This window comes from Pseudonaja textilis, chromosome 3, assembly GCF_049901715.1.
Source record: "Pseudonaja textilis isolate UNSWEBS1 chromosome 3, rPseTex1.2, whole genome shotgun sequence".
Classification (NCBI taxonomy): Eukaryota; Metazoa; Chordata; class Lepidosauria; order Squamata; family Elapidae; genus Pseudonaja; species Pseudonaja textilis.
In genome coordinates this window covers 161715389-161743055 of record NC_141992.1, presented here as the reverse complement: position 1 = coordinate 161743055, position 27667 = coordinate 161715389, and the positions used below count along the sequence as shown (strand labels likewise).

Here is a 27667-nt window from a genome sequence, read left to right as displayed (position 1 = left end):
CATCCTACAAAAAGCACTACTCCAATGACAGCTGAAGAAGCTTCTTGGATGAGAAGTGAAATGTCTTTAAAAAAACAGCAAACAGAAAATCCGGTTGCCTCTAGAAACAGCACCTTTGAGATAACCATGACCTGGATGACTGAGAATCTCCATAGACGTTTCTCATTCTCAAGCCATAACATAGGTGCCATTGTTCTGTTTAGTTTATAAATCATGTTTTTAAGTTAAGAAATAGAAACATTAATTTTTTAAAGTAATAATAAAAAATTTAAGAGAGGACCTACTGAATTTCCTTAATTCAGTAAAAAAATGTAGAAAGAAAGAAATGTCAGTAATACATTTTCTTTCCACTTCAATAACACTGGTATTTCTACAGTCAATGATTCTTATAAAGAATTAGCATGTTTTGTATTGAATTTGTTCTATTTATGTCCTTTACATTGAAAAAAGACCAAAACTTGTTTTAAAATAAAAAAACATAGCAATTAGAATTATAAAACATTATACAATAATATTCAAAGTTACTGTCTCCATGGAATCATTTCTATTCACATAAAATAATGACTCCATGGTTTTAAAGTTTCACATAATGATTACTGAGAATGAAACAAAATCCTTTTATTAAATGAGGAATTGCAAATATTTATTGTATGGCTACTAAATTTCTCAATTAAGCTCATTAAAAGATACAATTGTGTACAAAATATTCTTATTTACCATAATGCAAACATAATTAGAATGCTTAGAAACTGTTCAAAGCCCATGAGAGACTTTGAGAAAAATATTTAATCTATGTTTGACAGTGAGCAGAGAACAGAGGAATGGAGAAAAGGAAAGAGAAAAAGGACAAGTGTCATAAGCAAATAATGTGACAATGACATTATAATATAATCTCACATGTCTCTTCAAAATAAAGCATTCTGCACTTCAGAAAATGTTTGAAGATATTATAATATTTTAAGGAAGGATCTGGCACAAGAAGAATTTTAAATAATACAATATTCTGGAATAGTACTTTTGTATATTGTAGTTGTATTCTATAAAACAAAATCGTTAGTTAAAAATGCAGCAAAATGTGCCCAAAGATATGAGCCCATAGTCTTTATTCTATGATTATTATCTAAAGGTTAGAATATTGATAATTATATAAATCCTTCCAAGTTTTTGTATGTGATCACAGAATCAAGAACTGAAAGTTATATTAAAGATCATTTAGTCCAACCACTTCCTGAATGAGGATCCACTAGAGTAAGTAAAAATGCCTTTGTTCCATAGTGAACAGGTTAACTGTTTCTTAAAGGAAAAATATTAATGAAAATTGATGAAGTTTTCACACTTCTCCCAGCTGAGTACCATTTTTGTACACTATTGTCTGAGTTATTTATGGATAGATGTAAACAGTTTAAAAAAAAATCTGTCTCTATAGAAACTGGTTCAAAGCTAGATTTTAGACTTTTCTATTATAACATTTACTTCTTTCACATATTTAGATATCCAATATATATATATTTGACATGATTGATTACTGATAAGATTTTCATGTTTAATTACTGTCTTAAACAAATTAATTTAGAACTTTTAAGAATATCAAAGCAATTTATTTGCAATTAAGAGTAGGTCAGATTTTAGCTTTAATTTTTTCACAATGAAGCCTCCACAAATGTCATGTAATAACATGTATCAATTTTTATGCATTAGTATAACAAACAAAAATTCATTCCAATCTTGTTGAAATAATCTTATTGACAGACATTTATACATAAATATGCATATACTACTTTATTTAATGAAAGTTATCTTTATTTTATAAATTAATGGAATGTTGAAGATAAATACAAGGATTTCATAATTCAAGGCATATATGTAATGTCTAATATAAAAAAGACTCCAAAATATCAAAAAGATTCCAAACATCTGTCAAATGAAAGTGATCAACATTTGAAAAAAAATTCCAAAATGAAGTTGAGACAATGGCTTTTGTTTTTACAAGTTTGCATAAGACGCCATGGAAACTATTGGAATAAATATAATTTGTTTGTTTGTTTGTCAAACTTATTTGCTGCACATCTTGTGGTTCAGGTGGGTTTTTTTTTCATGGTGTCTTTCAATATTGTCCAATATCAGAGTTTCATAGGAACAAAAGTGTGCTGTTTCAGATGTAGCTAAGCCATAATTACAATGCTGAAAGTTGTGATTCAACTTTGGATAGACATATTGTGTATTCATGATTTAGATGTAGACCTTAGCTAGACTGCTTTCTTACATGCAGTATAACAAAATCACACAGGTCAGCATCAATGGTGGGATTCATTTTTTTTTTTTTACTATCAGTTCTGTGGGCATGGCTTAGTGGGTGTGGTAGGGGAGTGATACTGTAAAATCTCCAGTCAGAACTGGTTAGAACCTGCTGAATACCACTTCTGGTCAGCATGTACCCTGGTGATATAGAGAAAACCATTCCTGACCAAAACGATGTACTGCTTGCTGATCATATTGATACTTCAATAAGTCTGTCCTCTTTGCTAAGTAAATATTGGATTAACTTTTTCATAGATTATTAGTTGTAGAATGACTGATCTGTACTCTTTGTTAGGAGGTATGAGTTTTCATTTGCTACATGAGTCCCACAGCAAATAGGCACATTTTTAGTGCATTTAAAGTTGTCCCAACAATATATAATTCACTCACAAAAAGAAATTAATGATCTCACATAATCTGTAGTACTTGTAGCCAAAGTTTATTAATTTGATTAATAAATTAATAAACTAAAATTCAGTCTGAATACTGTAATTTTGGAAAATCTGAATCATGGTTCAGAAATATATAACCAAGGATGTTGAATGATTTTGAACTAAATCACCTGTGTGATTATATAGCTGTTCTAGTTTGCAATTATGGCCATTTTATGGAGACCAATTTAAGTGGTAGATTGCAGTTTTCATATCATGAGCCATTTCATGAGAAATTACTCTCACAGTAGTTTTATTGATATAATTATCAGAAAACACTTGGATAAAATTACTGTCCTATTCCTCAGAAAGATCTCAATATATGGTATATATTTACCAATACATGGTAAAATGTTACGGCTTGAAATGGAAATTAAGAAAATAATGAATATAAAGCTTGTATCTAAACTGACCTGTCTTCTATTGAAACTGATCTCAGCTTCTCAATTTCTAGCAACTTTTGCTTTAGGTCAGCAGAATGGAACTCCTGTTGGAATTTCCCCAGTATTTTGCAAATACTGTTTGAACAATATGTTATATATTCCTAGGGCCTCATTTTAAATAGCACAAAATAGGACAAAAGGATGAAATAAATTGCTGAAAGATGCTACTCAGTATTACTGATGTAAATGAAGTAAGATAGTATTATTTACACTTGATATACTAGAAATGGCATCAGGGTAAGTTCATATTGCGAACTATTAATGAAAGACACTCTAGAAGAAAAGTGTAAACTAATTCTGCATAATGACTATAGATACTGACTAAACTCATTTCTGCACTCTAGGGATCACATTTTACATTCATTTTGGTATCTATCCTAGCAATGCAAGAAGAAATATGGACTTTTTAGTAAATTAAAACCATTTCATTGTTCAATCAGAAAATATTATATTGTTATTTTTTAAAGATAGTACCATTATAAACCATTTATTCTTATATCTATATATGTTGTTGATTAACATTTTGACAAAGAGTTCTTAATTTTCAAAGTGAAGATATATTAAAATAAGGCATGTATTTTATAGCTTTTTAAACAATATGATTTTTTCTTTGATTTCTCATTATTTGGTTATTTGGATAGTTATCTTGAAAAATGATTGCATAAAGGCTTCTTAATTTCTTCTAACTATCATTATAAATTGACCATTTCCTCAAAAAGTGATATGCCATTTTCACAATTAATAAGATTACTTATAGCATAAGAAATACATATTTACCCCTCGTTCTTCCCTGTGACACAATATAAGTACTGTCACCATTGGAAAGAGGATGAGAACACACAATTCAGTGAGTCTTCTTGGGATTTGGTTTCAAAAGCATTCTTTATAAGGCAAATATTTCACAATAATATCTATAATACCTATATCTATAATACCTATAATATCTTGCCACAGAATTCTCCATTATCATTTTGAAGACATTTTGCCTACTAGAATAAGCTAGTTGTATATGATATTATCAAGAAACTACTTTCATTTATATAAAAATAAACTTCTAATAAAAGATTTCATTATGTGCTTACTCATGACTGACATAAATTGCTTTTTCTTTTTCCTATGTAAAAAAAAAACCTGCCAATTTTAAATATTGTGAAAGTATCAATGATACAAAGACATACAGAACAATGATTTCTTTTATTCTATAATTGAATAAAGGTGTTTAGAATGCTTAGAGTCATTCTCAATGTGATAAATTCTTTTGATATTGCTTCATGATAATTATAGTTCTTTCATAATTAGGAAATACAAATAAACTGAATCAGCTTGAAGTGAAGGAGAATCACATTCAAATAGGTTTCAGAAAACTATATGTAAAGCTGTACTACTGTGTGCCCATCATTTTCATCTGCAGCCAGCCATCTGATAAAGAAAATATACATATTTTATTGAAAGATAAGGTACATTTGATCAGACTTTCCCATCCTAATTCCATTGATCATGCCAACTGGAAACTATGGGAGTTGTAATCCAACATATCTAGAAGGTACAGTTTGGGGAAGTTCCTATAGACATGAAAATCCATGGGGGTTTTGTGGATTTCATTTGAATTGAATGAACATGCTGTTGACCATTTACTAATCTCTCTGTTCATAACCTGAAGTTCAGACCTACTGATTCTCAATTTCTCCTGTGATTTTTATTCTTGAAAAGGGAAAATTATTTCCCGGTGTATAATATTAGCAGTAGCAGTGGTACTTAGACATATATAATGTCCCACAGTGCTTTTAGAGCACTCCCTGAGTTGTTTACAGACTCGGGATATTGCCCCCAACAATCTGGGTCCTCAGTTTACTGACCTCAGAAGGATGGAAGGCTGAGTCAACCTTGAGCTGGTCAGGATCAAACTCCAGGCCGCGGGTGGAGTTAGCTTGCAACACTGCATTCTAACCACTGTGCCACCAGCCATATTACTAAACATTTTTGTTGAATGTTGTAGCAATAAAAATTTAGACAAAGCAAAACATACCTGTTACAGCTAAAACTGTAGAGTTCATTTGTAGACATATCTGTAATTTCTACTTTTTCAAGAAACCAGCCACTTGCTGTAAAAAAAGAAAAGAGAGAATAAAGATCAGACTGGCCTAAATTAGACCATTTTCAAAGGCTGCAGGTATATTCATGAAGACATAAAATTATGCAAATCATTTCAGAAATAGGATCAGCTGGCTTAATTGAGTAAGGGGTGGCTACTACATGCTAAACTCTATCAACAAGGCTGTCTAGGCTCAGTTTCCTAATGTCAATCAAGTCAACTAAACAGTGACAAAAGATTAAATATTTTTACCCACCCAATGACAAAATATGAGAGGTGAAATAGGCAAGCTTTTTGACTCTCTACAATATCATTATGTAGAATTATCCTGTGAGATAAATTCAGCTGAATGACAAGAGGCAGCAGGAAGTCAGCTAGCAGGAAACATAATTCACAGTTGTGTGGGTTGCTTGTTTAACAACCTGCACTATCCTCACTTAATGACAGTAATTGGGACTGCTGCCATTGCTAAATGCAAAGGTCACATTTTGTTAAATACTATTTTTTATTAAGGATTTCAAATACAAAGATAAAATAATGCAAACCAAGTATAAACCCAGTTTTACCTTGTGGTAAGATGGAAAGCTAATACATTTTACAAATAAATAAATAATATAAAAGGTAAAGAAGAAGAATAAAAAGTGCAGAGAAAAATAAAATAATGAAAAAATAAAGTTATATAAAGAAATGACTCCTCCTCCCTCCAGACAAGTATAATCAACTTCTGTAACATAATCTTTTCTTTAGCCTTTTAATAAAAAATCTTCCTATATTTCATATCTTATCAATAAACAAATTGCAAAATCTCATCATTCAGTCCAAATCAACAAAAGTCCATTAAGAGCTATCAGAAATAATAACATAAATTACCTGTAATTTTTCATCCCAACCTATCATCTTTTGTGAAAAATAAAACAAATATCTTCCCATACTATCTTTTAGTTATAAACACAGCCTCATCCTTCTATGGCAGAAACAATGGCAAACTGTAGATGGGTCCACTACAGATGGCTGCAGTAGAAAGAGTAGTTGGTGAATGGATTGGCTCTTCAGAACTCTTCTCCAGATCAAGGAGAGGGCTGGGATACAATTCCTGGGATTGTTTGCTCCATACAGAAGCTTCTAAATAGCATTCTGGTGGGTTTTATTGCTGTGGGAACCAGAGGGAAAATCATCTTGGCTAAGACACAATCAATGCCTTCAATTGGACACAAGTGCTCCTATATTATCTCTCTTAATCGCTTTAGGAAATTGCTTGTTGCTGGTTTTTTTGGATGTTAAGAACATCCAAAGAAGGGCAAGTTTCAGTACAGTGGGAAAAGACTAGAGCAAACCAGTCAGAACTAAAGATTACAACTAAAAGATAAGAGACCCATTAAAACAACAGAGCAATATTGACTATTGAAGAAATCAAGAATATTCCTTCCTTCCTTCCTTCCTTCCTTCCTTCCTTCCTTCCTTCCTTCCTTCCTTCCTTCCTTCCTTCCTTCCTTCCTTCCCTCCCTCCCTCCCTCCCTCCTTCCTTCCTTCCTTCCTTCCTTCCTTCAATTTTTATAACCACTCAGTCAAGTGACTTTGGATCAATGTGTCCAAAAATTAGTCTTAAGATTGTTTGCACCTATAAGAACAGATTTTACAGAGGCTACAGAGGAAGAGATTTTACTAGACAAAATAGACTAAGGGTGCTCTACAAATAGATCTAAAAATGCCAGACTATAAGACATATGAAAAAAGATGCCACAATGGAATTACAAACAAAACTGGATGATGACTTAATAATTAAAGGAGATAAATCAATCAGAAGTATGGCTTGGAAAGCTTTTTTTATCATGGATGTTCAAAAAATACATGTTAAAATAGTGAAGGAATTTCTGAGAGGAGACAAAGAGAAAACTATAAGAAATCAGCTTGGGTGACATTATTTGAAAGGATTAAAGATCAAGCTTTCTAAAACTAAACAGAAACAAATGTGGATTTATTCAATAAATGATAAAATATAAAGTGGATTTATTTTATATATGTAGTGTGGTGTCTCATCATATATTTTTTTTACTTATACCCTTGTTGCTTAACAAAGACTCTAGTCCCAAAAAAGCATTATTAGTGAAGGCTACATGTACAGATGTTTTAGCACCTATGAAACACAATTTGGTCAAGTAATCCAAATGCACTTACCAAACCCTTTCCCATCATGTCCGACTTCAATCTTCTGCAGCCTTCCAACATTCTTTGTCTTAATTTTGAATGTATCAGACTTTAAAATGAAAAATAGAATTAGCTTTTCAATTTTGATAGGTCAGACTGTGGAAAATGCTATCTTTACGTAGTGTGAATTCTTCCCTAAATATAGTTCAGCTGAATCCTTTGCAGCAAAATACATGCCACAGTCATTGCATATGAAGCTCCATGTCCCTCTGCCAAGAACAAGCAACTGAAACCAGAAGTGCCAAGTAAGTGCATAAGTGCACAATCATGTCTACCGTTCCTGTCCTACTGTCCCCATTTACTTGTTCCTATTTCCTGTAGTCTTACTCATGTTTATACTTATACCTATTATCTTGTAAGCAATTGACAAATCAAACAAGTAAGTAAGTAAGTAAGTAATCTGGAGATTTTCCAAATATCTGTAAGTTTGCCAATCCCTTGGCTTCTCTCTTGATCAAGAACTAGTCTGAATTAAACCAAGGTGAAGGAGATATAGGATATTTTTTTATCATTACTGAAGATAAGAAGCTAGATCAGTAATTTTTGTCTCTCTCTGAATTCTTTCTACCACATGGTCCTGAACAAGAAGGAAAACCAGCCAAAAAAAGGAGCTGTAGCTTTGGCCCAATCCAAAAAGATACTATAAGAGGATTCTGATATTTTTTTTCAAACACATTTCAAAATTCCAAGTAAATAACTATGCACAACTAAAAAAGGCTTGAATTAAAAACCTGAACAGGAAAAATAATCTAGCACTCTGCCTTCATAAACCAAGTTTAAAAATAAAAGAAAAATAAGAATAGTTTGCTGGTACCTAAGGAACTGCATAAAAATGGCTGGTTCAAGAATTTAATTCTCATAGATATTGAAAAAAAAGTTGTAAACAGATTTGCTTTTTGTCACAATAACAGATATATTCAGCTTCATTAGTCAGATGAATAAATAGCAACAGGAGATCTGCAGCAATCTGGATTTGCAAAAGAAAATGCTATTTGCATTGTGTGTAGATGCCCACAGTATGTAGAGGCACCCACAAATACACAGCACCTCTTGGGAACATCTTAAATCAAAGGTGACTTCCTGGATTCTAAAGCAAACTAAGGAGGGCTCAATAGCTCCTGTCACATTATTCCCTTCAAATTCAGATCTCTCTTCAGCTTTCTTAATTATTCCACTCCAAAAAGATTTTAAAATGTAGCAAAATCCTGAGATATCACAGGTATATCACAGGTATCACATCACTTTCTTCCTCCAAACTCGGTATCACCTTAAATGGGCAGCATGCAAATTTAATTAATAAATTGTTCTAGAGTGGGTACCATTATTTGAATCAGCCATGGAACTTGCTTAAAATATGTGTATGTGTGTAGATGATATAGATATAGATTATATACTGTAGGTGGTATGAAAAATACCATATCTTGATTAATGATCTTGGTTGAAATTCTATGCTGCAATTCTTTCCATTTTTAAAACATAAAAGAAACACATCCCAATTTCTTTATTTCATTTATTACATATTTGTAAGACATGTACTTCTTAATATTGTCAGAAAATAATTTTAAAAATAATGAACTTCCAGCTAGTTTGAAAAAACACCTTGTGTTTTACATTTTTATATGTACCCTTTTAATGATACATAAACTTTCCTTTGAAGGCATAAAGAGAAATTATTTGACTATGATAAAATCTTTCAACTAGCCTACTAATTTGGTTTAAAAAAGTGTTTTTCATTTCCAGTGTTATTTTTTGTCAATGCTGGATTTTTTCCCCAAGGGAACAACATTTTCTACAAAACTGGCTCTTTCATGTTAAGCTAATTCTCTAAAGACAAAAATGAATTTGTTCAGGGTCAGAGGGATAAAGGAAAGTTAAGTAGCTTCTGGAATCTTTTTCTCTAGCAGAATAGAATATGTTATTCATGCCTATTATGTGATAGGACACTCTGTTTACAATAAGTATACATTTAACAGCCAATGGCAATTAATCCCACCAAAGAAAAAGTTGCCATATTCATATTTGCCTCGTTAACTAGATTTGCGGAATATACCAAGTTGTATTGTGATTAAGTCCAGTTTGATGTCAAAAATCCAGAATGCTTAGCACCAAGATAAACTTAAATTGAGAACAGCTTTAAATACAATAGGGAAACTATGGTTTAGTATAGTCTGTTCACTTAATTCAGCATTTTATATACCTAAGACTGATCAAAAAAGGTTATTTCCCCTTCTGCTGTCCATTGGAAGAAACTGGAAGATGAATTGCTCCCTAAAATGAAACTCCTCCAGTTCTTTTCTCTCTCCCACTTCTCTGTTTTAATCTTCACATCAAGTTTGCAAATAATGAATGGGAATTCTAAAGGCAATATGCTGGACAAGCCTCATCCCAAGGAGGGTTCTCCCTTCACTATCTGTATAGTTCTAAATTTGGTTGTGCCAGATTATATAAAATTTGTAATATTTGATATGACCAATTTTTTAAAAAAGATAGGTTCACATGGGCAATGTTACTTACCCTTCCTCTTTCAAAGGGATCTCGATGATCGAGAGAGTTTTTGAGCTGAATTAAAGGAGAGGTATCCATGTCTCCAAACAAAATGATATGAACATTGGCATCAGTTCCTGACCCTCTTTTATCACCAGTATACACTTTAATAATATATTCTGATCCATTATCTTCCTTGGTAACCAAAGAGAGAGGGATTTCTTTCCTTATTTCAGGTTTATCAATGTCCAGATGGAATGTTCTAGAAATAATTTTTAAAAGACAAGCTATGTACAGAATTTGATATGACATTTAATAAAGGAGAAACAAATGTTTTTTTTTATAATATTCCTTTTCTTGAGATCCAGTTTTGTCTAAATGCACCTTTCTTAACCCTGGTAACTTCAAGGTGTGCAGACTGCAACCCCAAGAATTCTTCAATCAACACACTGACTGGAAAGTTCTAAATTATGAAATCCAGGTTGTTAAGGTTGAGAAATACTAGATTATAAATTCAAAGATCATGAGTTCTAGTACTAATTTAGACACAAAGCCAGCAGATGTCTGTGGGCCAGTTAGTCTCTTTCAGTTCTGGGATAAAGTTGTGAAAATACTGGCAAGAAAATTGCAGGGCAATCACCAGGACTTGGAGCCACACATTTAAAAAATACCCATAATATAAGAAGAATATAATTAATGTTAATATGATGTTTCTGAATGTTCTTTCTGAATGGTAATATGAAGTTCATGACTTTCCCACTCTCACAGGTGTGAGTTTTGACAAGGTCTGAGAACTATCATTGCAACAGCTGTTAAGGATGGAACCATTTCTCTAACTGCCAACAGTGGGCAGTAGAACAAGGGATAAGATAGCTATTGGAAGAAGAATAGTTTGTTTTACTCATGCTGGTGAAACTTTTCCAGAAAGTCTTAATACCCCAAATTTGCCCCTGGTGATTCATATTTCTCATACTCACTCGTTCACTTCAAATATGTACACAGGGTCTTGTTTTAAATTTTCCTTTAAGTGCAAGGCTTTAATTGCCAATTTGCAGGCTGCATTAGAAGCAATAGATAATTAAAACATTTTTTCATGCCACCACTACTATCAAATTGTATGAAGTATCTGTAAATTATAACTTTACAAGTCTATCCCTTCTTAAATCTGAAGTAGTTGCACTTAAATCACAAAACTTAAGAGCTTTTCTATTTAATATATCCATAGTGTCTGCAGCTATCATTATGATATCTACTGCAACTGCCATACTTACTACAGATAAAAGGAGAGGTCTGTAGGATTTATTTTCAAATAAAGGTCATTAAAAAATACTTTTCCTCTAAGTTCAGAAACAGAACATGGAGTCTACATTTCCAGAATGTTTGAGACTCAGTTCCTGGCATTTCTAAATTAAACTGGGGGAACTGCTTGAAACTGTTAACAATTGCTGTCTGTCACTATGAATTATATTGTTCTAGATGGAACAATGATCTTACTCAGCATAACGCTGTTGCCTATTTTTAAACTATTTAAACTATATACTACTTATTATTATAGCTTCAATGTTAAACTGAAAGATTATCTTATCATTTTTTTTGTAGTGAAAACAACTTACACAATGTGCTTCCAATGAGAAGGACAATTTTGTGCAATTTTCCCAAATCCACAGCATCTATGTGACCTGTAAACAGCTAACATACAAGAAGATATTTCAATAAGGCAGAAAATTATGATATATGCAGTATGTATGTGTGTATGTATATATGTATGTATGTATGTGTGTAATCTGCTTGTCTCTGTCTGTCTATTATGCATCCATCATCTATCTATCTATCTATCTATCTATCTATCTATCTATCTATCTATCTATCTATCTATCTATCTATCTATCTATCTATCTATCTATCTATCATCTCCAGTTTGGTGAAGTGGCTAAGGCAGGGGTGTCAAACTCATGGTCCATCATATGCTGGCCATGCCCAACCCCAGTTTAGAGAAGAGGAAAAAAGTTGCAATACATCACGTAATGACAATCTGTTGTTGCAGGTTTGACACCACTGGGATAAGGTGTCAAGTTAGATATCAGAGGACCAGTGGTGGGATTCAAATTTTTTTTACTACCGGTTCTGTGAGCGTGGCTTAGTGGGCATGGCATGGCTTGGTGGGCATGGCAGGGAAAGAATACTGTACAATCTCCATACCCTCCCCACTCCATTAACCTGCTTTCCAGCTCCATTCTCCTGTGCAGGGCAACAAAAGAAGACCCAGCTGATCATCTGGGACTCAGGAGGCAGAGAATAGATGGGGGTGAGGCTAGTCAGAGGTGGTATTTGCCGGTTCTCCAAACTACTCAAAATTTTCACTACTAGTTTTTCAGAACTGGTCAGAACCTGATGAATATCACCTCTGCAGAGGACCATAAATTCTTGTCCTGCTTTGAGCTTTATGCTCAAAGTCAACAAGGTGATCTTAGGCCAGTCACTGTCTCTTACTCTTAGAAAGCAAGCAATAGTAAACCCTTTCAGAAAAACTTTGCCAAGAAAACTGGAGGGATTACTGCAGTCACCAGGTGTCAACACTGACTTAAAGTCTAATCTAATCTGATCTAAAATATGCACATACACACATTTGGAATTGAAATATATTTTAATCTGTATTTTCAGGTAATAGTCAATTACCTCACCAACTTCGTCTTTCTCGATTGTAGATGATGGTGACAATAAAAGTCTTCGTTCTTCAGTATCTCCATTGGTTCCATATATATACAGAAAGATAGGCACCATGCTTATTTTGCTTACGGTATCACTGCAGAATATTTTTATATCATATGTAATCACTGTAAATTAAAAAAAAAAGTCAAATCTGATGTAACAGATGGCATCATCATTGCACAATTCATTACTTTAATAACCTTTCCTGCTATCTGTCAGTATTTACATGATGCAATATTTTTTCTGCATGAATTCATCATTAGTAAGCAAGTGATATAACTAAAAACACATACTGAATATTTTTATATTCCTGAAGTGCTTTTGCTCCTTTCTCTCTTTTTAGCACTGATGAAAGCATTGTTAAAGCAGATACTTCAGTCTATTTGATCCAGTAATCCATCCAGATTTCTCATTTTGTCATCTACCAAGCCAAATATTGAACCATTCCCACATCAAAGGATTTTGTATTCCAAATCTGAAGCACACTTTACTCAGTACATGAAAATTGAAATTATGCAAAATGATCATTGAAAAATTTGGAGCAATCGAAATATTGAGTAAAAATAATGTTAGGGTAGGTTTGTGGAGTAAGTAGTATGTCAAATGAATGATCCAGATAACACAGAAACAGAATCAATACTTTAATAGATTGGCATCAGGATTCAAGTCCTGACGGGGCAAATATAGTCAGGGCTTAGAGAAATCACATTCTATTTTCTCTGCAACATCCTGTTTTTAAAGGTGAAGTGAAATTCAAAGGTTCCTTGAACCACTCCTTTTTACCATGGTGAAACTGGATATTTTTACTGTGCTTCATAGGACTTCCCCGCACCCGCCCCAGCAATCTAACTTACCAGGTCACTCCTCTTTGGAAAGCTATCTTTGTCAAAACTTTTCTTAAAATATGACAATCAAAACTGGGCTCAATGCTTTGTGCAGTTAACCAATTACTCCTCATAATCTGGTTTCTACATTTCTGATAATGTAATTTGAAGGTGCATTTGCTGTAGCAAGCACATTATTCTGTTAATCAGTTCAAATATTTATTTTGGATATTGTATCTAACTGGCAGAGGTTGACCACTTTCAGCAGGAAAGAATTCCTGCCCAATACCACCACAATTTAGCCCAAAATTTATGTTGCTAAGTGAAAGATTTGTTAAATGAGTTTGCCCCATTTTATGACTTTTCTTGACACTCTTGTTAAGTGAATCATTGCAATTGTTAAGTTAGTAACATGGTTGCTAAGTGAATCTGGCTTCCCCATTGACTTTGCTTGTCAGAAGGTCTCAAGAGATGATCCCATGGCCCCGGGACGTTGCAACTGTCATAAGTATGAATTTGCATCTGAATTTTGATCATGTAACCATGGGGCTGCTTCAACAGTTGTAAGTGTGAAAAACCATCGTAAATCACCTTTTTCAGTGCCTTTGAAAAGTCACTAAATGAACTGTTGTAAATCAAGGACCATCTGTAATCTAAAACAATCCACCAAGAAGACCCTTGTTTCTGCATACTCTAGCCAGGAACATAGAATGACCAGAGCATTTCTTCCTTTGTAATTATGTCTATTTGGGGAAGGAAATAGGTTTGAAATGTTCTGTAAGGTAAGCAGACTTCAACTATAAAGGCCTTCATTAGTAAAATCATGAAAGGCACCCTTGAGGTCACAGACAACTAATGAAGCTCCTGAAGCATAAGGACGAAAGAAGAGAATACTGGGAACCTTTGGACCAATTGTGTTATCATGTTCTGTACTGCCTACAGAAAAGGGAGTCCTCGGCTTACAACTATTTATTTGAAGTTGCAACGTTACTGAAAAAAAAGTGACTTACAACCAGTCCTGACATTTATACAACCATCACAGCATCGCCACAGTCACGTGTTCAAATATGACAGTTTTGCAGCATCCTAGGGTTGTGTGACTGCCATTTGTGACCTTCCCAGCAGCTTCTGACAAACAGAACTTCCTTCTATGGAGGAAGTTGGATTTGCTTAATGGATCTGCACACAGTCATGGGGTTGGTTGGTGCCATGAGAGCCCTCTGTTTGCCTTTGTCAACTAATTTTTAACAGGATTTAATTATTCCTGCCTCCTTTTTTTATAATTTATATAATTTATATATTTTTAATTTTTTATAATTTATATTTTTATTTTTTTATAATTTTTAAATTTTTATAATGTTATACTTTTTATTAATTTTTTTATAATTTTTAAATTTTTTATTCTTTTACAATTTTTTATTTTTTTAAAAAAATAAATTTTAAAATTTTAAAATGTTAACTTTAACATTTAAATTGTTATATTTTGATATTTTATTGTACACCGTCCAGAGTCCCTATCTGAGAGTAATAGGCACCTAAACATGTGCAGTATAAATAAATAAATAATGGCTGCATGATTCACTTAACAATGGTAGCAATTTACTTAACTACTATGACAGAAGAATCATAAAATCAGATGTGATTGACTTAACAGCTACTTTGCTTAGTAATGGAAATTCTGGTCCCAATTACTGTCCTAAGTCAAGGACTGCCTATAGCTGAAGACACAACATAGAATAAAGTTTGAATCCAATCTGAAGGTAACCTGAACTTTCATAGCCATTGTGAAGGCACATGTACCTGAAAAAGGCAGACCTACAGAGCTGTTTCAATTGATCAGAGCAATTCTATACCCCAGTAGTTACCTGGGATGACATGGTAAGAGATTGATCTAAGTTATTTAGACCATGGATACCACATAGATTACTTCAATTTTATACTTATGACTAGGTTTCTTTGCTATATAAGCAAATTTTAGAATTAGCACGCAGAATTTTATTATATTTATTCTGATGCAGCAATTTAGCCTGTTCAGAACCCCTTTATTCTGATTGTTTTATTAGTGTTGGTTACTCTTTCTAGTTTTATGTCAACTGTATTTGTATATTTTAAGCCTGAATGGAAGATAGAAAAGGTAGCTCGGTATATATTTCACCACTAAAGTTAAATAAATCTATCCAGTCTGTTTTATAGTCTTACAGTCCTTCACCAATAAGTATAAATCTACAGTATTGCAGCCACTCAACCAAATGGGCTCTCTGGTATTAATAATAATAAACTAAGTGGTTTCTTGAGAAAATAACTCTTTGCCAACATCTGGACAATGTTTTTACTGTCTGTAGGAACTAAATAGCAGATGGCTGATTGGCTGGAAAACTAGAAACACAAAGCTATATTGAGGAAATAAGCCTTACAATGATAAATAGACCAAGCAGATCCAATAGACCAAGCTGATCCAATCGCACTGAATTCAATGAAAGAGAATTAGCTTGAATCAAGTACACTAATTCAACAAGCTTATACAACTGGCTACTAATATTCACATGTAAGACATATTACTGGTTGCACCAATTAAATAGGTTAAATAGGTGTAAACCAGATTATACCAGTTTAATATTACTGGTGAAATACTAGAAAAAAGAAATATATTGTATTTAAACAAAGGATACTTATCAGCCATGTATTAAATTATTTTGAGTGATTTTCAGTTCAGTTACATAAAATATGTAGCATTTAATTTAACTTGACTAAGGTAATTTAATAAAATATTTGAATTCAATGGCAATAATTTTCATTCTTCAGAAATATAAGCAAATGCTTATATATGCATACATTACTACTTATTTTTTCTAAAACACCACGCCAATGTTTACATCTAATTCCCAGTCTGATAATTTAATATTACATATACATTCACCATAAAAAGCAACATGAACAGATTTTATAACTAGTATGCGGCAAATTTCCAGTCTGTGACTTAGACCCATTTCTGTCATTATTTGATAGATATGTTTTCACATGGGTATCATTTCATATGAAATACAGTAACACTGTTGAATACATGTCTATACACTGTATTTCATTATAGATGTAATCTCAAAAATGTATGGAGAAGAAAAAAAGAATCTGCTATTTACAAGTTGGAATGTCTTTACACTGCTTTTATTACAATTATCAGTCTATATACAGTTGATAACTGGCTTTTTACCAGCATTTCATTGATTTGCAGTGGCAATATGGACATATCATGGAATATGTCCTTATGTATTAAATGAAGTGAGAGCCTACAAACAACCTACAACCATGTCTTCTGGGCATTTTGGAAAAGCAACAAAGATAGGGGCCAATCATTCTTCTGGAGGAATGATGTTCTATAGAGAAGGGACTACCACCAAGAAGGCTCTCTTTTGTGGTCCCACCACAAGTACTTCCGTAACAGAATTAGCTAACAACATATCTTCCCTTTCTCTCCTTGTGGGCTGAAAAGTGATCCTCCAAATAAACTGGTCCCAAGCTATATAGGGCATTAAAAGCAATAACCAATACTTTGACTTGTATCTGGAAGCAGATTGGCAGCTGGGGCACCTCCCACAAAAGAGGTGACATATACACAACTCTAGGCTTGTAATAAACTGTGTGGGCCACTGCATTCTGGACCATCTGAATATTTGCTGGATATTACGATGGCACCTCTACAAATAGTAGCAAGTATCAATAATAGAAGTTGAGGACTGTTCCAAGTCTTTCTTCACAAAAGTGAAGGGAACACAACTCTCACAGGCTATGGCACAAGATTCTTGTTTAAGTAATGCACAGGAACCAATATATCTTGCAAAAATACACATTCTCATCGCTATCAGTAGGAAAGGTAAAGATTCCCCTCGCACATATGTGCTTGTCGTTTACGATCTAGTGGATGGTGTTCATCTCTATTACAAAGCCAAAGAGCCAGCGCTGTCCAAAGATGTCTCCATGGTCATGTGGAAGTGGTCCCTATTTTTCTATTTGCATTTTTACATGCTTTTGAACCACATCCCTTTATCAGTACAGTGTGCCCTAGACCCTTACACTACAATACAATGAAAACAATTATATCTCTCTTTCCTCTGTAGTATGGGTGTCTGTCAGTAAACAGTTTCTGACACACAAACTAATCTAATGGAAGGTTTAACCTTAAAATGTTTACCTAAAAATAGTAATTTGTTTTCAATATGTAGAGGCCTTGTAATTTTATGGTGTAGTTACTTAAAGGAAATTAAGATAGATCTCCTTGATAAGCATTTAAGTTGTGATTTCTGGAGTACATTGTGGACAAATGCCATAGTGGACAAATGATACATACCAGAAAGAACTTTCCTCAATGGCCATTCAATAGGGAACTCAAGCCACTGGTCTCCATTAAGAAGAGGAAATGTTTTATTTAATGTGAGACTAAAAGTATCCAGGGTTATAGTGTTCTGGATTTTGCAATGGTGAAACAATTGCCAGATTCTTTCTCCAAAGTGTTGAACTCCAATCTTCACTTTATAAAGTGTTCCTAGATCAGATGGGAAATATACCTAAAAGAGAACAGCAGAATAAGTAGTCTTCCATTGTGATTAACATGACATTAAATAATATTTTGAAATGATATTTTCTTAGGCATTGTCCATTCCTGCTGATCCCACAAGCTAAAATGAAGAGTTCAAAAAATCTTATTTTCTAAGTCCACATCTCCTTTTTTAAAAAGCATGGATTGATAAATAAAGAAAATGATGTGTTAATGCAAATATTTGATATTCATATGATAATACACATTAGTATTATTTTGTATTTCCTGGTCTTTTAAAAATGTGTTTGTTATAATATGCTGAAAGGGATGTTAAGTGACATTTTATAAAATAATCAACAAAATCAAAAAGAATAAAAAATTCAGGACTGGTTCACTTTTTCGTTTTGCATAAAGCAAGATTCAAATAGACAATGCCATAGCTTATCAGCCACAGGATAGGAGCTTTAACAGAATGAGTGAGAGATAGCCACTGTTGTTGTGAACTCTCTAGATCCTGTTTTGTGAGGCAGTTGCTTCACTCTATCTTGGTGGTAAGACCAAGGTGGAAAGATTTCTTGATTAAATTGAAAAGCTACTGTATGTTTCATCTCTCTACAAACAATGTACGTGTTCATGGGAAAGATAATATGGAATACATATTTATTTTACATCAAATGTTAATTTGTCATCAGCTTGAATTCCTGTTTTGCTCATCAAGGAAATTGGTTCAGATTTGCCACTATTTCCATAGAACACCCAAATCAATTTAGTAATGTTTTCCCAAGACTCCTCAAATGCTTTTGATGAATCTTCACGGCATGTAGTGCAAGATATCTTCCACAGACCTTCTAAAACAAATTAAAAAAATAGCATTATGGAAAGAATGTTCAAATTGGTTGAACTAGTGTATATTAATCAGTAAATATGTTACATTAGAATGTCAGATAATATATTTCACTATTTAAACATAATGATAAAAATTGATATTGCCAACAATGTTAAAGTATTTCTAAAACAAAACATTTATTTAAACATGGATTGGTGTTACATAAATACCTGATTTCATGCTTTGGCTTGATAACGATGAGGCAGTTCTATCCAGTACTTCTAATTAAAAAGATAAAAAAGAGAGATATTAATATTTCTTTGTAAAAGAATACTGGAATGATTATAGGTGTGATAAACCTAGACTTTTTTTAACTTATGTTCAAATATTTGATATTCATATTTCCTGTAGAGAATTGGAGAAAGTTTCCTGGAAGATTAATGGAATCTGCTCTGGTTTCTTATTCCATGCAGAACACATATAGATTTGCATCATCAGTTAATGTTAAACCACTGCCATGACTTACAGTACTGTGTAGACAGGATCTTAATGGCTTAAATATGCTAATACATTGAAAAGTAGAACTGTTTGAATGCAGCAACCCATGTGTTTGGTCTTATACCAGGAAAGCAGGAATAGTTATTTTTATATAGTTTTCTTTAAACTTAAAATGAAACCTTTCAATGCCTCAAAGTATCTAGGCATAAGAAACAGGAAAGTGAGGAACTGAGAGGGAAGAAGATGAATAAGAGGAGACAAAGGCAAAAAAAGATGGTTTTAAATCATAATACTTCATAAGCTCATACTTGGAGCTATTGATAGAATAAAGCTTAAGGATGTAGTCAACAAGATTGCCATTACATGCCAGCTTTTCCTCTCTCTGGTTCCCTGAAATATGAAGGGGTGGAAAATGTGTGTGTGTGTGTGTGTGTTTAGTAAATCAGGGTATGATGGGGCCATTCCCAGAGCTTAACAAATATGATTTCATGGCTAACTTGGAATATATAAAACAAATAGAAACTTTAAAAAAAATCTTTTAAAAAGGTTTTTCCATCAGTATCTTATGAAAGTTTTAAAAGGTACAACAAGAAAGAAAGAAAATTGCCCATTGATAAACAGTTTATCAAACATATTAATATATCTCCTTAGCAGTAAGAATAATTGAGACTATTTCTTGATATTATAGCATTATAGCACAATGCTTTTTAAAGAAATCACAAAGACAAAAATATTTGATAACAGACACTTTCACAAATTTATGTTGTAACTTGGTTGCAACATTTAATTAATACTCTACAATCTTATTGCTAAGTTAGCGTGTACTGCTACAAAGTGTACTTTCTGCTATTCAGGCTTAGAATAAATAGGGGGAAAATGGCACGTTCTGCCATTAAGAAGGAGACTCTTCACAATGAATCTCAAATGAGAAATATCTCAGATAACACTGACCTGTAGCATTCAGAGTTAATGAGGCATATTTTTTCTTTTCAAATGTGTCTTTCAGCCAAGTCTGTGCCATAAAGAGTGTCTCTTTTCCTTCACATTGTGGTTCTTTCACCATAACCTTCTGGAGGTGCCAAGCAGAGCCTTTTCCTTTTTCCACAATAAGCTGATATAGTGTTCCAATATCTACTGCTTCTATGAGAAAAACATCCATCTAGAAAGACCACAGTCAGCGTACCAAGGACTTAATAAACAGAAGAATGAGATTGATACAGCCACTATAAAACTGTCAAGCATATAAAAGCAACAGGAAAGTGAAGCTCAATGCTTTATTCTTATGTGACAACCATTAATCTGCATGCCAGCGCCACCTTTCCTGATGTTCTAGGGGTGCTGCCAACTTTAGATTACATTTGTAACAAAATTCTTCTCTGCACAGCTCTGTAACACACTGATTTAGCTATATGAACAATTTCCATAGAATTTATAAGCTTTTATTTTATCAGCATCATTACAATCAATTTGTGCAATCTATAATTAGCAACCTAATTGTTGCTAATGTAATTTAAATGTGGACTACACTTACAAATCAAATAATGTATTTAGCATCAATTTGTTATCTCTTTCCCACATTTTTTGAAGATCTGGCAGGTTTAAATTCAAGTTTAAAATTGACCACAGCATTTAAAGGAAAGATAGTGTTCTGCAGATGCCCATTGATTATTCCCCAACTACAAATAGGGTATTGATTTTACCCTACAATAGGGAACAATAGGGTACTCAGTAACAGATTACTTGTTACTGAGCTGCAAAAATTCTGTTGGGTGTGTAATATTTCTAGGATATGCTGTGTTGATATTTGCTGCAATGTAACATGAATTACTTATTCTATGTAAGGGGGAAAGATTATTGTGGCTGCATAGGAATGTGCTAAATAAATGAAATGAAATTAATTTTATATTTCAATGTTCTCATCAACAAATTTAACTAGGTTTAATATATCAGGGGCTCCAAGATTCCAAACAACCATTAGGTGGTAGGAAGGAGATTCAAAACACGGTACCATTTTAGTGACATCAAATGATCATTTGGATTTTAGCAATGATGATAGCCCTAAATTTAGTAGTCCTGGAGAAAGCAAAATATATTGACTCATTTTCAAGTGAGTTCATCGTGAGCTCTGAAAGTTTGGTTGGCCTGATGGCTCATATATGCTTCATTAGCAACAGTAGAGGTGTTACTCCATTGGTTCTTCTTGACTTCCCACAAGGTTTCATTATGGTAGTTTCCCATATTTTCAGAAAGATTTGGAAATAGGATGCATGTCCTTGCAGTAATAAATAAGGATTAAGTTATACACTAGAAATGACCAGCCAGTGTAATACAAAGATATTTTAGTGAAGATATTTTACATGTTCTGAAGAGTTGAAACTTCTTTCTTCTGTCTTCCAAGATAACTAGTGTTTGGTGCAGAGCTTGGTGGCCTTGAAACCTAGCAGCTGTGTGTTTACATTATCACCATATCTAGCTTGGAAAGTAGTTCCTACTGTATCTGCTGCAATCCTTAACATGGGTATATTTCTGACACCAAGATTTATTTCTTTAGGACATCTTCAAGAAATGGTATGACACCTCTGAATGACTGCTTGCAATGAGTAATGGACAAGGTAAAGGATAGTTAATTGGAACTGGTCACAAAAAAGACAGCAATGAGGAGTAAGTCTTCCTTCTCCAAATGGGAATATGCTCTTCCAGAAGGAATAAATAGGCAGTTTGGAGAGGAATATGGAAATGATTCTTTCTAATATTATGGACTGAGACAAAAGGCAGGAAGACCTTTTATTCGCTTTGATTGATATGCTAACCATAGATCTGTTCTTAAAAGACCTTGTCTTATATTATAATTTATAATATTATAATCCAAAGAACGTTTTGTTTTTGTAATCTCTTCTGATATTTGCCTCGAGACCATCTCCCTTGTTCCACCTCCATCCTCATGCTCCATCATATTCTGAATTAGCATTGTATCCTAGATGTCTAGTAAAGAGCACTATTATATATATCTCTAATTAGGACAAATCATACATACATATCCTTTTTTGGTTATTTATTTGAAAAACTTACCTTTCCTTCAGAAAAGCATTCCTGCCCATTCCGGAATAATTTTCTCCGGCCTGTGTCTCCTATAGTCCCTTTTAAAGTGATATACACATCAGAGTTTGTACCTGACTTTGGGGCTGAATCCGTTGAGATATATAGAATATATTGTTTAACTAAGGACCAAAAAAACAAAGAAAACAAAACCCAGTCAGTTAATAATGTCTGAAGAAGAGTCCTTTATATACTGCAAAAAATAGTATCATTTAAATTGTCTCTTTTCTGGACTGTATATATCTAGATTGTTCAAATGTTCCTTAAAGCATGTTGATCTATATGGATAGATTTCAATGTGCTAAAATGACTGGAAGAGACCAGCTAGTCATTTTTTGTACATAAAACTGGAATTATGGAATTTAATTACGGAATTAAAGGTATTACTGGCTGTCACTGGAGGAATCCCCATCAAATTAAATGCTAGTAATTATATTATAGTTTATAGTTTCTTTCACTGAATTGCTAAGTTGCTAGTAATCAGGAAATGTGCCAGGATTATACTAAGCTAGGCTTTGCTTTGATAAAGATTCATGCAAATCAACTTTTGACAAAACAACCTGCCTTTCATTTTCTAAAACAGGGGTTTCCAGCCTTGGCAACTTTAAGACTTGTGGACTTCAACTCCCAGAGTTCCCCACCAGTCTTAAAGTTGCCAAGGTTGGAGACCCCTGTTCTAAGGGGGGGAAAGCTTCAGCACAGGTATGACATATACATGTAAGTATCGTTGAGGAAATTGGAATTGCTGACAAGGCCTCCAAAGCAAAAAACAACTCATATCCCCTTTGTTCACAAGACAACTTTTAATGAAAATTATGTCCTGCCCTGTCAATTGTTTATCCAGCACTTAGATTGGCTTACAACAATGGAAATCCATTCTAAACAACACAATATAAGAACAAGTCACAACAAAGAACACAACAAAGAATCTAAATCACAATAAAAAATATAGTCCAGTTATAACAGCAGCCTGATAATCTTTCTGCTCTCCCATCCTTTTTTTTCCTTGGAGAAAAATAGCTTTGCCTATGGCAAGAATGCTGGCAATTACTTTTAGTGTTGGCATTACACAAAGAAGGAACCATGATTCAAACAGTCTAGTAAAAAAATGATTGGAGCACTTTCTCCCCTAAAAGCAGAACCTGTAACTAAAAGTAGAATATAACATTTACTCTTCTTTCTTAACTGTTATTTGGCATCAGCCATAACATCTAGTATGTAATTTTAAGAATTGATGCCTAAGCTGGCTTACTATATTCTTTTCATTCCTTTTTTCCTTTTTGTGTGACTTTTCAACTCCACAAAGGAGGCAAATGTCCTTTGTGAGCTTTTGTGGAGATTGTTTTGACTGTTTCATAAGTAACAAACCTGTTAAAAACCGGGTGCCAGTTATCAGAATGGGAAATTCGGCCACTGTGCATCCTTTATTATCTGGAAAATCTCTCCAACAAGGTATTTCTAAAGTTTCCTTATTCTTTTTATTTTGAAGCTTCACCTATAGAAAATAAAATAATAAGCTAAGTGAGCAGGATCTAAATAAAATGTGTTTTCTTCCAAACAGTGTTGTTTTCTATTTCCTGCAAGAGTATGGAAACTATATCATAATGTGTTGAATCAAGAATTAATATTTAGAGTTTTACTGAAATCAATGAGATTTGTTGTGACATGGAATTATTAAAAAACCATTTATGTATGGCTAACTCTACATCATCATGTATGTCTATGGATAGATTTGTGAATTATAAGATTAAAGAACATTTATGTAAAATTATGTATTAATGCATAATTAAATTTTACCTCATAACAATGCCATGTTTCTCTGTCTGAATCTTCTATTTCCAAGCGAATTTTGCAAATCTTATTAAATTTCTTATCTAGCTCCAAAGATGTCTGGTAAGTTTTAGCCCTTTTAAACGATCCTTTGGGAATGAAGACTGCAGCTGATGTACCTTTGTCATCACATACTGTCAGAATTAATTTAGAGTTGCCGTAATTGTCTGACATTTCCCTAGTTATAACAGTGACATCCCAAGTCCCTAGAAATCAACAAGAAATAATTTGTTTGCGATGCTACATCTGACATGTAAAAAATGCTTAATTGTTTATCAAATCTGTAGTATAATTTAGAAGTTTCACACATAGAAGGTAGATGGAATAATTGAGAGTTTAATTACATTGCCTTGTAGAGTCATACAATAGTATAATTTATATTACACTCATAGATAAATTATTTAGTAGTCCTGGGACTTTTTTTTCCCTCACAAAAGTTTTTGAGGAAGACACTATTTTCATTTTATAGTAACTTTTAATTCAAAGTTAGAATTTAGCTACTAACAGAAGACTTTGTCATGGAAACCCTTTTCGCTGTGCCCTCTGAATATAAATACAATGTTATGTTTATGAATGGCACCTTGCCTGAATTCAGAATTGCCTCACTTTGAATTAAAGATTTTCTCCAAGTAGAAATTTAACGAAACCAAATTAATCAGCTGCTGCTTTTCTGAGCACATAGCCAATGAAAACATTGTAGCACACTGTATCTCTGGCTAGTTAAATCATTTTATTTGCAACGCTTCTTGTTTTAGCTAATCACAATTAAAACAGTATTTCAAATATGAGTGTTCATTGGTATACCACTGCAAAAGAAACAAATACAATGTCTATAGAGATTCTCAGTCATTCAGGTCATGGTTGTCCCAAAGGTGCTTTTTTCAAAAGACAACTGGACTTTCTTGTTTTTCTTTGAAGATGTTTCACTTCTCATCCAAGACTAGCTTCTTCAGCAGAAAGTCCAGTTGCCTCTTGAAAAAAAAGCACCTTTGGGACAAACAAATACAATGATTTTTGAGCATTTAATACAATGTATTTTTGAGTACATGTTCCAAAGAATTTATTCCTTCTAAAAAGGAATAAGAATATTGAGTTAATATTTGTCTTTGGAGTAGTAGTACAATCATTTCAATTAATCAAAACTTAAAGCACTATTCCCCAAATGTGACTGGGGGAAAGAAAGAAAACTCAGCCAGAACAGGTGAGGAAATAGCCTCAAATCCAACAGCCTTAGGTCTCACGCATGGAGAATTCTATATTTTCTTTTCTCTCTTCATGGTGCATTCAATCCCCACAGCTCATTTGAAACATTGATTATACTTTTTAATCTCTCCATGTGCTTATCTATTTTCATTTAAATATTATAACTGCATTACCCAGCTTTACAAAATGCCAAGAATATACAGTTTGAATTAAAGATATTGTTCTGATACACCAGTCTTTATTCTCAGTTGATCCAACCAGGAAAGACAAAGATGCATCAAAATAGAAGCTTGAAAGCATTTTATTGTATATCTTACCATGAACATCTTTTGTCAGACTTTCTTTATTGGTTTTCCCAAGAAGCTGCAGTTCTTGTTTCATCTTTCCATCACCAACGCCACTGTCCAACCATTGCTGGCATGAGAATACATACTGACTATCGCTCTTCCCCAATTCTTGAATCAAGATTTGGTCAAGGTACCATCCAGCTCCATAACCAGAGTTATTGTGTTCCACCAACACTGAACTTAACATTCCAAGATTAACTGCTTGGATAGCAAAGGTACTTATCTATTTTTGGATGAGAGTGAAGGGAGTTATTAATAGGTAATTAGGAAAAAAACATATTAATAGAAATATAATTATAACATCCAATTATTTAAATATGTTTATTTATTTATACACATTTTTCTGACATTCTTTTGAAAACCACTAAGAGAGTGCATAGGAAACCATAAAATTATGACATAGCAATACATCAAAATTAAGCAACAATAAAAATGTGATGACTCCAATGAATATCCATGCAGAGGGGCTTCCAAATATAAGATATGGCATATTATAAAAGATATGTCAACATCTGGGAAGAAAAATCACCAAAGCATGAATGAGAAACCTTTTGCTAGTAGAATAATAATCATTTGATAGTGGCAGAAGCTGAAGGCCTTAATATGAGATAATTTATCTTCAGACTTGCACATGGTTTAACGTTTAACTTCAAAATCAAAACAGTCATGTTAGGGGATATATTTTAGGGTTGTACAGAATGGGTGTCCAGAGGGGAGGCCAAAAGGCAAAATTGCAGCCCCAGCAATGCAATCAAAGCTCCATCTATGGTTTCTAACTTGACTTTAAAAAAAAAACACCATATCTTGCAATAACCATATTATAAAGAAACAAAAGAAGCAAGAATCTATTTCTTTTAAAATCATTTTGTGGTATGGAATAGTATAATAACTCCCAAGTCTATTAGGATTTGTTTGAAATGTATTACACTTCTTTTTCTACAAAAAAATTAGCTAGGAACTTTTTAATGGACAGTTACTGTATTTGCTTGTAGAAATAAGTTTCTCTGTCTCAGTAAAGCCCTTGCCTTGATGGAGCATGATGAATCTTGTTGCATCACCTCAATGAAACAAGACAATGTGACTTCAACCTGGTGCACCCAAACCAGCTTAAATACATCTATTAAAAAACATGACTTTTATAAATCTGATTAAATTTATGAAATAACAAGATGCTTTAAAGGATAAATTCAATCAAAAGCTTATTATATAAGCATAACTATAAAGTATCTCCGCCTCTTCCTCTCATTCCTGCTGTGATCAGAAAGATGCCAGCAGAGAGGGTGGAGATTTTACTCCTGGATCCCCATTGACCCAGATGGCCTCGGTTTGTGGATCTGGTGAATTTGTTGGTGGTTGACCTTGGAGGATTGCTCCCAACAAGATCTCCTTCAGCCAGGGGGCCCTGGTCCATCCAGAGCCGCAATGGCTCCAGCTGGCCATCTGGTGCTTGAGTGGGGATCTTTGAAAAGGGACAAATACTATTCCAGGGTGATTGCCATGATTTCCAGGGTGATTGCCAAGCCTCTAGGAGACCATCAACAAGGGAATGGTGAACTGAACCAGTTGATGAAAGAGTAGCTGAACCAACTGTATAGTCTAAGTCCAGAAGCAATGCCAGAGTTTTATGTATTTCTCTTTTAAAGGAACATTTGAATGCTTTCAATGCACTCAATTTCACAATTTTATGAAAAACAGAATCTGGATTTTCTGCTATTTTGGGTGGCTAATCCATGAAAAACATAACATGCCCCAGGTATCAAGAGCAAACCCTCACCACCCAATATATTGCCTTCTTCGAAAAATTAAAGACACATTTAGAACATTAGGAAAAACTGTTAGAGAATGAATGC

The 27667-nt window shown here is 33.5% G+C and overlaps 1 protein-coding gene across 2 annotated transcripts in view; it reads right to left on the bottom strand.

Moving 5' to 3' along the window:
- Nucleotides 1-1990: 1990 nt before the first annotated feature.
- Nucleotides 1991-27667, bottom strand: part of RP1 (RP1 axonemal microtubule associated) — a 198798-nt gene continuing 173121 nt past the window's right edge. Inside the window, exons 45-59 of one of the 2 annotated variants that reach the window (XM_087931244.1) lie at nucleotides 25788-26040; nucleotides 24235-24473; nucleotides 23806-23932; nucleotides 22411-22559; nucleotides 20287-20500; nucleotides 19074-19121; nucleotides 18687-18865; nucleotides 17829-18045; nucleotides 12630-12787; nucleotides 11567-11642; nucleotides 10931-11009; nucleotides 9984-10215; nucleotides 7440-7518; nucleotides 5199-5274; nucleotides 1991-4591 (exon numbers count right to left, since the gene is read on the bottom strand). In XM_087931244.1, coding sequence (XP_087787370.1) covers nucleotides 4537-4591; nucleotides 5199-5274; nucleotides 7440-7518; nucleotides 9984-10215; nucleotides 10931-11009; nucleotides 11567-11642; nucleotides 12630-12787; nucleotides 17829-18045; nucleotides 18687-18865; nucleotides 19074-19121; nucleotides 20287-20500; nucleotides 22411-22559; nucleotides 23806-23932; nucleotides 24235-24473; nucleotides 25788-26040 — 2181 coding nt within the window. In that variant the 3' untranslated portion in view covers nucleotides 1991-4536. Of the gene's footprint in view, nucleotides 4592-5198; nucleotides 5275-7439; nucleotides 7519-9983; nucleotides 10216-10930; nucleotides 11010-11566; nucleotides 11643-12629; nucleotides 12788-17828; nucleotides 18046-18686; nucleotides 18866-19073; nucleotides 19125-20286; nucleotides 20501-22410; nucleotides 22560-23805; nucleotides 23933-24234; nucleotides 24474-25787; nucleotides 26041-27667 lie in introns of both variants that reach the window. The other variant, XM_087931243.1, reaches the window with a different exon arrangement.